Source organism: Elephas maximus, chromosome 5 (genome assembly GCF_024166365.1).
Source record: "Elephas maximus indicus isolate mEleMax1 chromosome 5, mEleMax1 primary haplotype, whole genome shotgun sequence".
NCBI classification, from domain to species: domain Eukaryota; kingdom Metazoa; phylum Chordata; class Mammalia; order Proboscidea; family Elephantidae; genus Elephas; species Elephas maximus.
The window spans coordinates 157,936,736-157,954,689 of NC_064823.1; the positions used below are offsets into that span (position 1 = coordinate 157,936,736).

Sequence of the window (17,954 nt, forward strand, 5' to 3'; positions counted from 1 at the left end):
CCTCCTAGGGTTTCCAAGGCTGTAAATCTTTACGGAAGCAGACCGCCACACCTTTCTTCCACAGAGTGGTTGGTTGGTTCGACCCGCCAAACTTTTGGTTAGCAGCGGAGCACTTTAACCACTGTGCCACCAGGGCTCCTTTACCATGGTGCCAAGCCTGAGGTAATTCTTTACTATACGTTATTGCATTTAATCCTCACGACATCCCTAAGAGGAGGACACAATGATATCCCACTTTACAGATGAGGAAACTGAGGCCCAGTGAGGTGAGGAGACCCCGAGCTAGCTCATTTCAGACAAGTTTAAGGCCTCTGCCGTGCTGACAGCCTAGGACGCTGTGACGCTTACACATTTTGGCAGCAGGCCCCCTCAGATGAGATACTTATAGGGAGATTGGATCCTCAAAATAGCAGCTCTTAAAATATTGATTCTCTGTAATGTCTCCACGTAGATTCTGCTTTCTAACCAGGGCTCCCACATTCTTAGTAAAATCGGGGAAGAAAATCCCTCTCTCCTCGGTGCCCCTGGGACCTGCTCTCTGCCGTGGAGTGGGTGTGAGCATGTGTGACTGGGTGTGGGTGTGACGGTGTGAGTGTGTATGAGTGTGTGTGAATGGGTGTGGGTGTGAGCACGTATGGGTGTGATGGTGTGTGTATGTGTGTGAGTGGGTGTGAGTATGCCTGGGTGTGAATGGGTGTGTGAGTGGGTGTGAGGGTGTGTGTGTGAGTGGGTGTGGGTGTGAGGATGTGAGTGGGTGTGAGGGTGTGTGTGTGAGTGGGTATGAGGTGTGAATGGGTGTGAGAGTGTGTGAGTGGGTGTCAGGGTGTGAGGGTGTGTGAGTGGGTGTGGGTGTGAGGATGTGAGTGGGTGTGAGGGTGTGTGTGAGTGGGTGTGGGTGTGAGGGTGTGAGTGGATGTGAGGGTGTGTGTATGAGTGGGTGTGAGGATGTGAGTGGGTGTGAGGGTGTGTGTGAGTGGGTGAGAGGATGTGAGTGGGTGTGAGGATGTGAGTGGGTGTGAGGGTGTGTGTGAGTGGGTGTGAGGATGAGTGGGTGTGAGGGTGTGTGTGTGAGTGGGTGTGGGTGTGAGGATGTGAGTGGGTGTGAGGGTGTGTGTGAGTGGGTGTGAGGATGAATGGGTGTGAGGGTGTGTGAGTGGGTGTGAGGATGAATGGGTGTGAGGGTGTGTGAGTGGGTGTGGGTGTGACGATGTGAGTGGGTGTGAGGGTGTGTGTGTGAGTGGGTGTGAGGGTGTGTGCGTGAGTGGGTGTGGGTGTGAGGATGTGAGTGGGTGTGAGGGTGTGTGTGTGCATGAGGGTGTGAGTGGTGTGAGTGTGAGTGTGTGTCAGTGGGTGTGAATGGGTGCGAGTGTACATGAGTGGGTGTGAGCGACCGTGTGTGAGGTGACGGGTGAGGTGAGGGCTGCTGTTTACTCATTTCCTTTGCCCGCTGACCACAGCTGCAGCGACTGCTTGCTTCACATCTCTCCTGGATTAAGGCAGCCTGCCTCCCCCTCACAGGCACCTTCACTGCTGAGAGTGGGGAAGTCGTTTCACCCCCTCCTGCCTCATGCCAATCACGCTGAACACGACTGGCCCGGAGGGCACCCGGGGACTCAGCAGCTGTAACGCAGCAGCTACACTAACTGACTCCCGGCAGACTCAGAGCAGGCCACCGGGGCCCTTAATGAAGTTGCACTCACATGTTAGGGGTTAAAAACAAAATCCCACTGCCGAGGAGTTGATTCCAATTCCTGGCGACCCAATGCATTACAGAGTAGAACTGTGCTCCCCAGGGTTTCCTTGGCTGTAATCCAACAGAAGCAGATAGCCAGGCCTTTCTTCCTCAGTGCCGCTGGGCTAGTTCTAACCACCAACCTTTTGGTTAGCAGCAGAGAGCAAACCACTGGGCCACCCAAGTACCTCTGTCAGGGGTTAAAAGAACCCATTGTTGTCAAAGCAGGTAGAGTGCCCCGTAACGTTTCCAAGGCTGTCGTCTTTCCCGAAGCTGACGGCCACATCAGCTGACAACCACGTCTCTGTCTCCACTTGTTATTTTTGAGATGTTATCGGAACGTGGAAACCCAGAGTCTGGCCTCCAGCGCTGTGGGTACCAGAGGGCCACTGAGGAGATTCATACAGAGAAGGGATGGGGTCAGATTTATTTTTTGTGAGGCCATGTGGGCCATGTTAAAAAAGAAACGCGGCTTTGTATGTCGGTGTTATAATAAATGAAACACATCCTGAAATATAAACCATGTGACATTTCAAATCAGATCAGATATTTATTGTGAGCCCGCACCTCAGATCATTGCTGCCTAGTTTAGGATTAAGGGACCTCTAATTCACTTTTTCCTTCGGGCCCCATTCCCACCCTCACTGGACAGAGGGCGCAGACACCAGGCAACTTGAGAGTGGGTCTTGTCTCTGCTAATGTGTGACCCCTGCCAAGTCACCACCTGGCATGTCACTGGCCTGCTGCAAACAGTACTTTCTGCACCAATAAAATAGGAGTAGCGATGCTGCCTTGTAGGACTGTGTCAGGATTAAGTGAGGGGACGTGTAGAAAGTGTTCCCATAGTACCTGATACAGAGTAACTAGCCACGGTAAAAAAAAAAGAAATCCCAGTAACGTCCTTAAATTTGTACCCTGCTCACAGTGAGCACTCACTAGGTGTTTGCTGTTGATATTATCTGTACCGCTATTAACATTTGGGGACTGTGGTTTGTGTCCGAGGGAGGCAGGAGAGAGAAGAGAGGGAGAATATTGACTGAGGACCAGTTACAAGGAGCTACTCGTTACCCAGTTTCTATAAGACCCATCCACCGCAATAGGGTGGCGGCGTGATTGTAGAGGCTGGCAAGCCCTCAATCTGTAGGCCAGACAATGGGCTGACGATTCCTGCAGTCTCGTGTCCCAGAACCTGTAGGTCAGGGGACAGGCTGGAGCCTCCTGCAGTCTCATGTCCCAGAATCTGTGGGTCAGGGGACAAGAAGAATGAAGAGAGAGGAAGTTCTGGCATGATGCCTGTTTATCGTCTGGAGGCAGGACACACCCCAGGGAAACGCCCTTTTTGCTCTTCAGGCCTTCGTGTGATTGGATAAAGTCCATCCACATCGCAGAGGGTGATCTTCTTTCCTGAAGAATAACTGATTTCATCACAGGTGACTACTTCATTCCCAGCCAGTGCCCCTCACGTGAAGCCGCCACCCATCTGTCAGCGGAGGCTTGCGGGTTGCTGTGTTGCTGAACAGGTTTCAGCGGGGCTTCCAGACTAAGACAGACTAGGAAGAAAGCCCTGGCTATCGACTTCTGGAAATCTGCCAGTGAAAACCCGGTGGATCACAATGGTCCGATTCCATTGTACACAGAGTTGCTGTGAGTTGGAGACCAACGTGAAGGCAGCTGACAACAACAACTACTTCACAACCGCATCTATAGTGGAGTTTGACCAAACGCCTGAACACCACAGCCTAGCCAAGTTGACACATACAATCAGCCATCACAGCCACCCCTCCCCAGTGCCCATTCTGTTAGTTCAACCTCAGAACTGGAACGTCTTTGCCTCCCTCTGTCGTTAATAACAAACGTGCGACCTACGCACCTGGCTCTGTTCTGACTGTGCTCACGAGAGCCCTCAGATCCTCACTGCGATGCTGGTATTATTCAACATACAGCTGAGGAAGCTGAGGCTCAGAGAGGACAGTGTGCCCACGATGACACAGCCAGCGAGGGGCAGATGCAGGATTAGAACTCGGACCTCTCAGTGTTTGTTTTTCCACTTCTCCCTATTCATGTGCAGCCACCACCCATCTGCCAGTGGGGACTTGTGCTCTGCTGTGCTGCCGAACAGGCTTCAGCAGAGCTTCCAGACTAGGATGGACTAGGAAGAAAGGCCTGGCAATCTCCTTCCAAAACAGCCTATGAGAACCCTATAGGTTCTCAGTCTGAGCCACAGCCGATCGTGGAGATGGCATAGGGCCAGGCAGCATTTTGTTCCAATGTGCACGGGATCGCCACGAACAGGGGACCAGCTCAAAGGCAGCTAACAGCAAATGCCGCCTTGTATTTATCGACAACATACTTCTTTCTCTGGTAGTAAAATTTCATTTCTCCAGCGTGCCTCTTATCCCACTGGGTGTTTACTTGACTTTATGGCTGCATAAGATGACCAGCTTAGCATACTAAGAAACCCCCTGCAGGGGGCCACACACAGCCATGTCCTGTGCATTCTGAGCAGGGGCCCCCCTGGGTCAGAGTCCTTTCTGTGCTGTTTTCTAAAACAGCCCAGCTGACATTTTATGCTTTGTTTTATTTGGAGGCTGGGGAATAATTCAAGAGCGGGCCTCACAAGCATACTTTCCATCAAAGTGTCATCATGCCCAGCTCTGAAATTACGCACCTGTCCTCAGAAAACACTGTCACCGCCCTTCCCTCCACACAATGCTTCTGACGCCCTTCCTGATGGTAGGAGCCCGTTTCCAACGGGATGACGCTTTGCAACGGAGATAGGATCAACGTGAAAAAGAGGACCGGAGGAAATGGGCCTGAAACCAGCTAACCGATGGGCCCCGATAAGCTGCTCTGCCAATAAAATGCTGTTCTTATTAAATCCGAAGTGACGCAAATGCTCGGTCTCCTTCCTACGGCTTTGCAGGAGGCCGCCCAGTGATGCTCCTAGGAAAGAGAGCCGATTCACTTTCCTAAAAGCTTAAGAGTTTGCCCCTGAGTTCCCCCAGCTCCTTTTAAATGAGCAATGATGGTGACATCTCTACCATTTATCCGAGTGCTTCTTACGTACTGGGAGCTGTGCAACTCGTGGCGACTCCGGTGTGTCAGAGTAAACTGTGCGGCATAGGGTTTTCACAGCTGATCTTTTGGAGGTAGATGGCCAGGACTTTCTTTCCAGGTGCCTCTGGGTGGACTGGAACCTCCAGGCTTTTGGTTGTCAGCTGAGCTCCTTGACTGTTTGTTCCACCCAGGAACTCCAGGGAGGTGTGCACTTATCATCTCATTGTATCCAGACAGACACACAGAGGTAGATGCTATCATTCGCATTTCCCAGATAAGGAAAGCTTTTAGAGTATCTTGTCCAAGGTCGTGTAGCTAGTGTATTAGTTATCCGTTGCTGCATAACGAACGACCGCAAATTCAGCAACTTAAACGGACGCTCATTTATTTCTCAGCTTCTCTGGTTCAGGAGTCTGGTCGTGGCTTACTGGGTCCCCTGCTCAGGGTCTCACAAAGCTGCAATCCAGGTGCCAGCAGGGCTGCATTCCTTCCTGGAATTCAAGTGCTCTTCCAAGCTCTTGTGATTGTTGGCAAAATTCAGCTCCTTGTGATCGCAGGACTGTGGTCTTCATTTTCTTGCTGGCTGTCAACCAGAGGGCGCTCTCAGGCCCTCGATGCCACCTGCAGCTCCATGCAACCTGGAGGACTCACACATGGCAGCTGACTACTTCACAGTCCACAAGGGAGGGTCTCTTAGTCCATTCTGGTAAGATGGGGTCGTATGTAATGTAACATAATCGTGGGGGTAACATTCTGTCGCCTTTGCCATATTCCGTTGGCTAGAAGAATGTCAAAGGAGCCCCTGGTGGCACAGCAGTTAAAGCGCTCATCTGCCAACTGAAAGGTCCGTGGTGTGAACCTACCAGCTGCTCCGAGGGAGAAAGATGTGCCAGTCTGCTTTCATAAAGATTACAGCCTTGGAAGCCCTATGGGGCAGTTCTACTCTGTCCTATAGGGTCTCTATGAGTCCGAATTGACTCAATGGCAGCAGATTTAGAAGCATGTCACAGGTGAAATCCCGTATCCTCTGACTTGGTTTTCTCATCTGCAAAATGAGAACAATCGCTTGGTCCCAGGATCGTGGAAGGCTGGCTCTTCCTTGTCATTCAGATGCTCACCTAAATGTCCCCTCTCCTGGGAAGCCTTCTCGACCACCTGCTTGGAGTCGTGATTGTTGTTAGCTGCCATCAAGTTGGCTCAGACTCATGGTGACCTGATGTTCAACAGGCTGAGATGTTACCCCGTCCTGCACCGCCTTCACAACTGTCAGCGTGCTCAAGCCCGTCGTTGTGGCCGCTGTGTATTCTGAGTGCCTGCCAACCTAGGGGCCTCACCTTCCGGCACTCTACTGGACAGTATTCGGTTGTGATCTGTAGGGTTTTTGCTGGCTGATTTTCAGAACGAGATCGCCAGGCCTTCCTTCTTAGTCCGTCTTAGGCTGGAAGCTCCACTGAAACTTGTTCAGCATCACAGTAACTCCCAAGCCTCTGGTGACAGATGGTTGGTGGCTGCACATGAGGGGTGCTGGCCGGGAACTGAACCCAGGTATCTACGTGGAAGGCGAGGATTCTACCGGCGAACCACCGTTGACCTGGTGATATCTTAAGGGACGCTTCAGAATGTGTTCCTGTGTTTTTATTCTTGACAAGTGTTTTATGTTGCCTTTTCTCACCTTTTCTTGAGAAGCTCTGGCAAGGGATGTCATGGACAGGGATCTAATGTTTTCTGACTGGTCCACAAATATTTGGCTGTGGGTCTCCTGTCTTTTGTCTTAATTTTGTCAAGTTCATATGCCTCATGGGGCTTCCCAAGAAATTCCATGAATCAGCTCTTTCTTCACCGTTGATGTTTTGTGGGTTTGTCATTGTGGTCCATTTACTTATTGCTTGTAAATATTCATAGACTTAAAAAGTCCCAATGAAGGTAAAAATGTTTATATATCTATATACCAAACCCAAACCAAACCCACTGCCACCGAGTCAATTCTGACTCATAGCTACCCTATAAGCATATATGTATACGTACATAATATATATATTTAGTGTTTCTTTTCAACCCCAAACCCACAGATTGCATTGCATTATGCAAATAACCACACTGCATTTTCAGGTAGAATTAATATTTAAAAAACTCAGATGCCATCACTTTTTATTTTGAAGAAAGCTATCATTAGTCTCAGTAGATTTGACATTTATTATAGAGTGAGTGGGGCAAGCATTTCTAAAATTGATGGTTTTAATACAGCAGTCCAGAAAATACGTCCGTGTTAATGTGAAGGAAATTGGGATTAGAGAGGCCAGTGGAGGTTGTCTTTCTCTCCTCTTCTCACTAATGTTTCCCGCACCCACCGGTACCAGGCACTGTGTCAGGGATGGGGCTGCAGAGATGAGGAAAGCAGAGCCCCTGCCTTTAGGAAGGTGCTGCATGGCATTGGGAACCCTTTGCTCTGATGGTCATTGTTAAGGACTGAATTGGGTCTCCCTCCCCAAAAATGCATGCTGATGTCCTAACCCTGCACCTGTCAACGTGACCCTGTATAGAAATAGGGTTTCCTTTTGTTATGTTAATGAGGTCACATGGGAGTAGGCAAAACCAAACCCATTGCTATAAAGCTGATTCCGACTTACAGCAACCCTACAGGATGAAGTAGAACTGCCCCATAGTGTTTCCAAGGAGCAGCTGGTAGATTTGAACTACCAACCTTTTAGTTAGCAGCCAAGCGCTTAACCAATATACCCTAAATCTAATCCCTTCTGAGCTATAAAAAGAGCAGAACAGACACAGAGACACACACAGGGAGATGCCAAAAGAAGACAGACACACAAGGCTGACCCCCCTACAAGTCCAGGAACGTCAAGGATCACCATACCTACTAGAAGCTGAAATAGGCAAAGAAGGACCTCCCCCTAGAGTCACATACTGAATTTAGACTTGTGGCCTCCTGAACTGTGAGAAATAGATGTCTGTTCTTTAAGGGCCCCCACTTGTGGTATTTTTTGTTACAGCAGCAGTAGAAGACTAAGACAGTAATGTAGAGCGGGACATTCTCGATACTCCCAGGCCAGACTCTGCTGCATGTGGTTCACTGCATGTGGGACCCTACACCAAGGGGTTAGCAAACTCTCTCTGTAAAAGGCCATGTCTTTGTTACCTAGTGCTAATAAAGTAGCTGCCATAACAAAAATACCACAAGTGGGCGGCTTCAAAGAAGAGAAATGTATTGTCTCACAGTTCCACAGGACGGGAGTCTGAAAGCCTGAATTCAGGGCATCCGCAGGACTCTGCTTTCTCTGTGTCAGCTCTGGGGAAGGTCTGTCTTTGTCTTCTTCAGTTTCTGTAGCCCTGGGCGTTTCTTGATGTTCTTCGGTTTGTAGACAGATGCTCACCTGGTGTCTACCTTACTCCCCGCCCCCGTGTGTCCGTCTGTATCTGTTTTCCTTTCTTTATAAGACATCACTCAGAAGGGATTAGGTTTAGGATCCACCTTACTCAGTAGGACCTAATTAACATAACAAAAATCAAACCAAACCTACTGCCGTAGAGTCCATTCTGACTCACTGCAACCCTATAGGACAGAGAGCTGCCCCATGGGGTTTCCAAGGAGCAGCTGGTGGATTCAAACTGCCAACCTGACAGTTAGCAACCAAGCCCTTAACCAATGCACTACCAGGGCTTCAAATACAACAAAAGAGAACTCTATTTCCAGACAGGTTCGCATTCGCAGGTATAGGGGTTCCGACTTCAACGTATCTTTTTGGAGTTCATGGTTCAATTCATAACCGGCCAGAGAATAAATATTTTTGATTCTGCAGATCACCTACGGTCTCTGTCATATAGTCCTCTGTTTTTGGTTTTCTTTTGTTTTATAACCCTTTAAAAATGTAAATGCCATTCTTAATTCACCCAGTCATACAAAAGCGCACTGAGAGATGGGTTTGGCCCACAGGCCTTAGTTTGCCAACTTCTGACCCAGACAAGTTACTCACCCTCCCTGAGCCTCAGTTCTTGTGTCTATTACTGTATGTAACGTGGAGGCATAAAGCCTGCATGTGTCATTAGTGAGCGGATTACAGGAAAGTGCCTATACCTGCTGGCACAGACCAGGTGTGCAAAGAGCAGTTGTGGTTGTTATATTTGTGATCACTGTGGTAATCATTAAAGACCTCTGATGGTGTGATGGTTAAGCACTTGGCTACTAACCAACATGTTGGCCGTTCGGACCCACCCAGCAGCTCTGAGGGAGAAAGACCTGGCCATCTACTCCTGTAGAGATTACAGCCTGGAAAACCCCATGGGACAGCTCTACTCTGTCACACGGGGCCGCTCGCTGTGAGTCAGAATTTACTTGACGGCCCCTAACAGCAACGAGAACATTGTGATCATTTTGATTGGAGTGGAGAGGCCAGAAATTGCTAAGAATATTCGGGAAATAATATCCACAGCAATCCACTTGCAATTCCAGGAAAGAGAAGGAAGAGGGGACGCAGGCGCATTGCCATTGCCCTAATGATTCTCTTCTCCCTGTCTGCGGCCCTCACGCTGGGGGAGAGACAAGCTCTCGGGGGGTTGTCGGGGATTTGTCCGTGTGCCCGTCAGTCAGCCCCAGGAATCACAGCCTCGGCTTCTGTGTTTTCTTTTACAGAGACATCAAACCCGACAACATCTTACTGGATGAGTACGGTAAGCCTGCTATGAATGTTTTATAGAGACTATTGCAGTGGAAAGCTTGATGCGTTGGGAAATGAGGGGCTTCTGGTGAGTTGGATTTTAGGGTTGACAGTGGTTAAGTGCTCAGCTGCTAACCAAAAGTTTGGCGGTTCAAACCCACCAGCCACTCCTCAGGAGAAATATGTGGCAGTCTGCTTCCATAAAGATTACAGCATGGGAAACCCTATGGACCAGTTCTACTTCTGTCCTATGGAGTCACCATGAGTTGGAACCAACTCGATGGCAATGGGTAGAAAACTATTTTTCCTTCAACCCTGGTAGATGAACAACTGTGTAAATTTCCTGGTCAACAGCCTGCCATGGTAAATTGAGTCCCACATATTTGATAGTTTCATGTCTGAAGACATCGTTATTCAAGTCCTGGTATGAGGAAGACAAAGCCACAGTGGGAACAAGTGTGGGATGTAAGGTTGGAAGCCTTGGGTTTCAGACACCAGCTCCCCCACTGTTGAGCCTGTGGCTCTAGAAGAGTCATCATCTCTCTGAGCTTCAGCGTCTTCTACAAAATGAGGAAAATGGTACCTTCCTTCCAGCGTTGCCATGAGAATCAAATGAGAGAGCATGTGTCTGGCAAGCTGGAAGTCAATAATTGATAATCCCGTAAGCCTTCCCTCATGGGCTATACCAGGCTTCTGTGTATACAGATCCCCGGGGGCTTGTTACACTGCAGATTCTGAGTCAGTAGGCCAGAAGCCAGGGCTAGAAATCCCACATTTCTATAAGCTCCCAGGTAATGCCTACACTATTTTGAATAGCAAGGGTCCAAGTCAATGGCTGTCCAACTTTAGTCTTATCAGAGTCATTTGGAGGACTTGATAAAAATCAAAGGTCCAAGCTTCAGCATCCTGGGCCTGTGTGTTCTGCATGAGCTCTCTAAGGATGTGATACTCGGGAACACAGAAATCGATTGGCACAATAGCCACAACAGTGGAGTTGAACATGCCAGCAATCGTGAGGATGACACAGGACCACGTAGCATTTCATTCTTGTTGTACGTGAGGTTGCTATGAATTGGGGTCAACTCAATGGCAGCTGTCTCTAACACAGCAATCACTCCATCATGGCCAATGTGTTTGCTTCATTAACTACACTCATTTCAAAGACTCCCCTTTCCATCTGTTATAAACATATAAACATATTTGTTTATAAGCATGATGGATACTCCCCAAAAATGCTGAGACCAGCATCATCAACACCCCCTGCTCTCTTGTCAAAATATTTTATATTCTATCTCCATCAAGCCAGAAGTAAGAGACTCTAGGAAATAAAAATACTGAGCATATGTAGTTTACACTGCTTCAGATGGGAGATTTATAGTCGCTGAGAAGAGCGTGAGAAGCCACCCAGACGAGTTGGGGGATAGAGATGTTTCCGCTATGCCTGCGGGTTCAACAGCGGATGTATTTATTCTAGATGGGGGTCCAAGAGTTTAAGGGCAAAGCATAGACAAGCTATGTAAAGCTATTCTAGATGTTACCATGATAGGCATAATGAAGTTCTTTGCAGAAGGCCATGGGGAAGGCTCTGACTATAGTTTAATGCCATAAGAGGCTCTGAAAGTCATAAAGACTTAGTGCAGGGGTCTCTGAGAGCTCTTTACCACATGGGATTTGAACAAATGAGAAATAAGGAAGTATCAGATGTAAGCCAAGATATCACCTTCATTCCCGACAAAGGCTGGGTTCTCACGAAAGCCAAAAGAGGCATCCTACCCCAGGACCCCAGAAGGAGAGAGATTCACCACTCAGATGCCCTACCTGGGTCTGGTAAAGAGCTGCTCCAATGAGACCGATAGCTTAGAGGAACAGAGAAGGGGTCCTAAGTGTGCAAACGTCTTCGTTCCTAAGAGGAAGCCGAGCAGAGCTGGGCTGAGCAAGGCCAGTTTGTTCATCACAAATTAACCTTTCCATAACACCCTCAACAAGATGGATTGACACAGTGGCTGCAACAATGGGCTCAAGCATAACAACAATCGTGAGGATGGCACAGGGACAGGCAGTATTTCATTCTGTTGTACATAGGGTTGCTATGAGATGGGACTAACCCTCCAGCCCCTAACAACAACAACATATCACCTCACTTCACCTCCCCTCGGGGGAGAGTGAAGAAGGGGCGGAGCAGGACTAAGACTGTACTTAAATCCCTCTCATGGAAATTTCGAATGGGAAAAAGTTCTTCCCTTCTGTGTTCCTGCTAGCGCCTGGGTCCAAATTCTAGCTCTGCTTCATAATAATTGTAATTGCTCATTAGGTACCAAGCACATCTCCTCAGCCCTTTGCAAATATTAGCTTATTCACTCCTGCCACAAATCCTGTGGAGTAGGGCCATGGTTATCCTCCTTTTTGCAGATGAGGAGAAAAGCAAAGGCAGAGGAGGCTAAGTAGTGGACCACAAATCCCTTCACCTCTCTGAGTCCTGCTCTCTCCTATCCTCCAGCTGTAGTACCTGTTCATAGAATAAGGCGAGTGAAGGGTGAGGCACAGAAAATGTTTTCCCCCTTTCTCCTTGACCCTGAAGCAGGTCCCTCACAGTCCCAGCACACGCACGGCACATCAATCTGGGAAGCCCATGCTTCTCTAAATTAGGGATGCAAACACTACTTTTACATTAGACTCAGCAGGTATCTTAATTACCTAATGGTGCTGTAACAAAATCTATCACAAGTGGGTGCCTTCAAAGAACAAAATTTTTAGTCTCGCAGTTTTGGAGGCTAGAAGTCCAAATCAGGGCATGGGCTTCAGGGGAGCGTCATTCCTTGTCCATAGTCCTGGACGTTCCTTGGCTGCTTATAGATGTACCTTCATGTGGCATCTGTCTTCCGCCTACGTGTCTGTCTATCTGTGTCTACACACCCCTTTATAAGATGCCACTGAGAAAGGATTAGGTTTAGAACCCACCCAACACTGGTGTGACTACATCAACATAACAAAAGACAACCATACTTCAAAACAGGATAACAGGTGCAGAGGGCCAACTCTTCTCTGTTGGTCATGCTGCTTTGGGAGCAGTGATTCTCGATGAAATGAGGATGTTCCCAGAACAGCATTTGGCACTGGGCTGGACAGGCATGTGGCATGGTCCCTGCGTCAAGCAGCCGGTTTGTATGGAGAAGAGCCTGCATGCCAGAATGGGTTAGGGAAGGTGTCTGTGACGTAGCAGGGAAGCATGGTCTTATCCTGTGACCTGGGGTGGAGCCAGCTCCATCACAGGACAGTTGCATGTCCTCAGTTCATATTCTCTGTGGGGGCTTCGGCGTCCCCTAGAAAAGATGGCTTAATGAAATAGGAAGGCAACTGGCCTTGGGATCAGCAGTATCTGGGTTTGAATTCTGGCTCTGGGACCTTGGAGTAGACAGTAACTTCCTCGGCGGCTCACACCCTGACATGGTGATGAGACATTGTTTAAAGAAGTCCTGCCTCAGCACACGCCCCTATCTGCGATTGCTGGAGTCTTTGGCTCTTTCTGGAAAGATGGTGTTTGCTTCCCTCCTAGCTTTCAAATCTCCCTCGAGTGTATCTCATTGGCAGAAACTAAACCTAGTCCAGAACCTTAGCTGCAAGGGAGTCAGGAAACATGGTTTTCACCCTTCTATGTCCTAGGATACAGGAGATAGCAAAGAGAAATGTAAAAGGATGTTAAATGTCAAAGGATAGTATCCTTGGTAACTCCGAGTCTCTGGGTGGTACAGTCAGTGCATCGGCTGCTGAGCAGAAGGTCGGAGATTTGAGTCAAATCACAGCTGCCACGGAAGAAAGGCCTGGTGATCTACTTCTGAAAAATCAGCCACTGAAAATGCTACTGAGCGCACGGCTGTACTCTGACACACGTGGGGTCGCCACGAGCTGGAATCACCTGGACGGCAGTTGACCAGGTCACGCCGGCGTGTCAACTCAGAGGGTCGCGGCAAGGAACAGACCACAGTTGTGAAAGTCTTATGAAAACTTCTCCGCAGATGCAATTCACTGTGATTAACATGCTTGCATAAAATTAAGTGCCAAATACGAAGGGAAGTGCGTTGATCAGGTAGCCCTGCTTATGCTGCAGGAACCAGTCAAACCAGAAATCTCAGGGTTTAGCACTAAGAGCCATGGAACCAGGTCGTTGTTGGTGTTAGGTGCCACCAAGTCAGTTCCAGCTCATAGCAACCGCACGTACAACAGAGCAAAACACTGCCCGCTCCTGCACCGTCCTCACGACCATTGTCGTGCTCGAGCCCGTTGTTGCAACCACTGTGTCAGTCCGTCTCGTTGAGGGTCTTCCTCTTTGCCGCCGACTCTTCACCTTACCAAGCATGACGTCCCTCTCCAGCGACTGATCTCTCCTGACAACATGTCCAAAGAAGGTGAAAGCAACTAAAATTTTGAAGGCTCCTGTATTAGCTTCCTAGGGCTGCTGAAACAAAGTACTACAGAGGAAGTGACTTATAGGAAAGAAATGTAGTGTCTCCCAGTTCTGGAGGTTGGGAGTCCAAGATCAGGGTGTCGACTATGTTGACTCCTGGGACTTTGAGGGAGAGTCTGTTCCATGCCTCTCTCCTGGCTTCTGGTGGCTCTAGGCATTCTTCGGCTTGCAGCTGCATCGCTGCATGTGATCCTTCCTCTGTCTGTCTCTCTGTGTCTCCTCTTCATAAGGACACCATTCAGAGAGGATTAGGACCCATCCTACTCCAGCAGGACCTCATGTTAACCTAACTGATCATGTTCTCAAATAGCCTATTTCCAAACAAGGTCATGTCCACAGATACAGGGGTTAGGACTTCAACATATCTTTTTGGAGGACACAGTTCAATCCATAACAGCTGTCTATGCATACCAAGCCTTTGGCTAGCTGGTTTCCCTCCAGCATTAAATCAGATAGGATTCAAACGCCGAGGCGACTGTATTGAAGCAGAATCACATGAATTTAGAGGGAGATATTGAAACTATTTTGGGGTGGGAGCGTCCCAAATCTCAGCAAAGGAGCTCAGTGGTCCCAGAAGCGTCGTGTTTCTTCTACCTACCTGTTATTTTACACTGTTCACCTGTGCCAAGGGGGAACCTGGAGCAGACAGATATTTTTTTAAGGTCCTGCATTCCTACCCCACCATCAAGGCCCTGGAGAAAGTCAGAGCGAATGGAGGAGAAGAAAATCCAGAGATCATTTCATTCTTCATCAGGCAAAGGCATGTCCTGAAAACACAGCCCATCTTCCTACTGCCACAAGCCAGACGAAGCTTGGACAAGCTGGCACAGTGGAATTTGATTTGGTTCCTTTTTCTTTTTATGGCTGTCCTGTGACAAGTTTGCCGTGATCTCCATGAAGTGGGAGGGAAAGAAGAATTCTGTGTGGTGCCTGGGGCCTGTGACCCTGATTCAGAGATCAGGAGCTAGCGTTAAAATCAGCAGCAGTGCCTTGGACATGCAGTGATAGGAGCAGTGAGAAGAATGGCAGAGCCGGGGGCAGCTGGAGCCTGCCGGCGCTGTCTTGTGGGCAGGGACAGCAGGGCCCACCGCTGTCATTCTCACCCTCCTAGGGCCTTCGGATGCATCTCTTCAGCAACGCCACTCTGACCTCTGCTTAGGCATAGTGTAGACCCTGTAAACCAGCTAAGACAGGGCCTGGGGGTTGTTCATAAGAGACTTGACTCCAAATTCAAGTGTATGAGAGGGAAAGGAGTCCAGAAGGAAATGTGGAATGCAAACTTCTCCTGTGGACTCCCTTCCATCCTACCTCCTGACCAGCATCCTCATGGGCACTATCTTAGCACCCGCTCCCAAGGATCCACAGGGTGTGTCTTCCTGGTGACCTACATTGTTGTTGCTGTTGATAGGTGCCGTCAAGTCAATTTCAACTCATAGCAGCCCCGTGTGACAGAATAGAGCTGCCCCACAGGGCTTTCTAGGCTGTAGCCTTTACAGAAGCAGATCACCAGGTCTTTCTCCCATAGGGTAGCTGGGAACAACCAGCCGTTGAAAACCCTATGGAGCAGTTCTACCTGGACACACATGGGGTCACCATGAGTTGGAGTTGACTCAACGGCAACTTAGTTTGGTTTAGTTTTCTGTCTTAGTTAGTGTCACGGATTGAATCATGTCCCCCCAAAATATGTGTTAATTTGGTTAGGCCGTGATTCTCAGTATTGTATGGTTGTCCTCCATTTTGTGATTTTCCTATGTGTTATAAATCATAATCTCTGCCTGTGGTTAAAGAGGATTAGGGTGGAATGTAACACCCTTACTAAGGTCACATCCCTGATCCAATGTAAAGGGAGTTTCCCTGGGGTGTGACCTGCACCACCTTTTATCTTACAAGAGATAAAAGGAAAGAGAAGCAAGCAGAGATTTGGGGGACCTCATTCCACCAAGAAAGCAGTGCCAGGAGCAGAGTGTATCCTTTGGACCCAGGGTTCCTGTATGGAGAAGCTTCTAGCCCAGGGGAAGACTGATGACAAGGACCTTCCTCCAGAGCCAACAGAGACAGAAAGCCTTCCCCTGGAGCCGACACCCTGAATTTGGACTTGTAGCCTACTAGACTGTGAGAAAATAAATTTCTCTTTGTTAAACCCATCCACTTGTGGTATTTCTGTTATGGCAGCACTAGATGACTAAGACAGTTACCTGGTGCCGCTATAACGGAAATACCACAAGTGGGTGACTTTAAAGAGGAAAAAAATTATTTTCTCACAGTTCTAAGGGCCAAATCAGGGTCTCAGCCATGTTGGTTCCTTCCTTGTGGATAGTCCTGGGTATGCTTTGCTTCCTTGGTGTGCAGACAATCCTCAAGTGGCATCAGCCTTCTTCTCCCACCCATGTATGTGTGAGTGTGGGTGTGTCTAATCTGCTGTTTTTATAATTCAGAAGTGATAGATTTAGGGCCTACCCTACTTATGTCTGATCACATGACAAAGAAAACCCTATTTCCAAATAGGATTGTATCTACAGGCACAAGGGCCGCAAATTTTACATGTATTTTGAGGGGACACAGGTTGGCACTGCAATCCCTCAAAGTGTGAATTCCAAAGGGCAAGGCCCAGAGACAATTGACTCTGTGCCCAGCCGAGGCCCACCACCCAGGTTCTTGGCTGACCACTTGCCCTTCACCTGGTAATTGACTTCAAGGCAGGCTATCCCCTCCAAGAAGACTCCATCATCTCCCAGGCTGTGGCCTTGTAGACCCCAGTGAGATGACTGTATAAGGCTATACCCATGCCATCTTTCATTTGATAAATACCCACACGGGGATATTTCATCACGGGGCAGAGATGGGAGAAGAGAAGGAAAGTGGGGAGTAGAGTGGAAATAGCTTTTTGTGCAGTGTTGCTTCAGAAGGGATAAATGAAGCTCCAGCAAAATTCAGGAAGGCCTTTGGGTGCTTTCTCTTCAAATGCTTAGGGAAGGAGCTAGAATCACCCTGGAAGGTAAGAGTCACTATTACTCATGATACTGCTGGGTGATTCCGTGTATCAGCAATGATAGCTTCTGTTATGGATTGAATTGTATGCACCCAAAATATGTATGAAGTCCTAATCCCTGTACCTGTGAATGTAATCCTGCTTCAGTTCTTGACCCTATAATCCATTCACAGCAACCAAAGTGATCTTTAAAGGTGAGCTATATCATGTCACTCCTTCTCAATAACCTCTCCCTGGCAGTAAAAGCCAGCATCCTCTCCATGGCCCAGAAGACCTTACACAGTCTGCCGCACTCTGAGCGACTTCCCCATTCCCTCTTGCTCTCACCCCAGCTCCACAGGTCTCCTTGCTGGACCATGAGAGGGCTTTGTCCTGGCAATTCCCTCTGTTAGCACCCGCTACCTCTGGAGATCCACATGACTTGCTCCCTCTCTTCTTCTGGGATTGGCACACCTTCTCCATCCCTAACCACCCCACTTAACCCTGATAACTACCTGTTGTCATTGTTGTTGTTGGGTGCCATTGAGTAGGTTCTGACTCATAGCTACCCATGAAGAACAGACCAAAACACTGCCTGGTCCTGCACCACCCTCACAGTCATTGCTGTTTGACCCCAGTGTTGTAGCCACTGTGTCAGTCTAGCTTGTTGAGGGACTCCCTCTTTTTCAATCAACAGGGGAAATACAACCATCATTATGTGCAGATAATGTGATTTTATACCTAGAAAAACCAGGAGACTCAACTAAAAAAACCAAACCAGTTGCTGTTGAGTTGATGCCCACTCATGGCAACCCCATGGGTGTCGGAGTAGAACTGCTCCATAGAGTTTTTGAGGCTGTAATATTTTGGATCAGGCCTTTCTTCTGGGGTGACTTTGGGTTGATTCGAATCACCAGCCTTTTGCTTAGCAGACAAGAGACTAACCATTTGTGCCACCCAGGGTCTCCTAAACTAAAAGACGATAAAGCTAATAGGAGATTCAAAAATTAAGAGACAGGTTAACTGCTGTGTCACAGACTCAAGAAAAAAAAAAGGGACTTAAGCAAA

General features: G+C 48.4%; 1 protein-coding gene across 3 annotated transcripts in view; it reads left to right on the forward strand.

Annotated features, from left to right (window-relative positions):
• The window catches only part of STK32B (serine/threonine kinase 32B), a 489,957-nt gene that overhangs the window by 383,465 nt on the left and 88,538 nt on the right, over positions 1-17,954 (forward strand). For all 3 annotated transcript variants that reach the window (XM_049886552.1, XM_049886553.1, XM_049886554.1), the window contains one exon: positions 9,432-9,469. In XM_049886552.1, the coding sequence (XP_049742509.1) occupies positions 9,432-9,469 (38 nt within the window). The remainder of the gene's footprint in view (positions 1-9,431; positions 9,470-17,954) is intronic.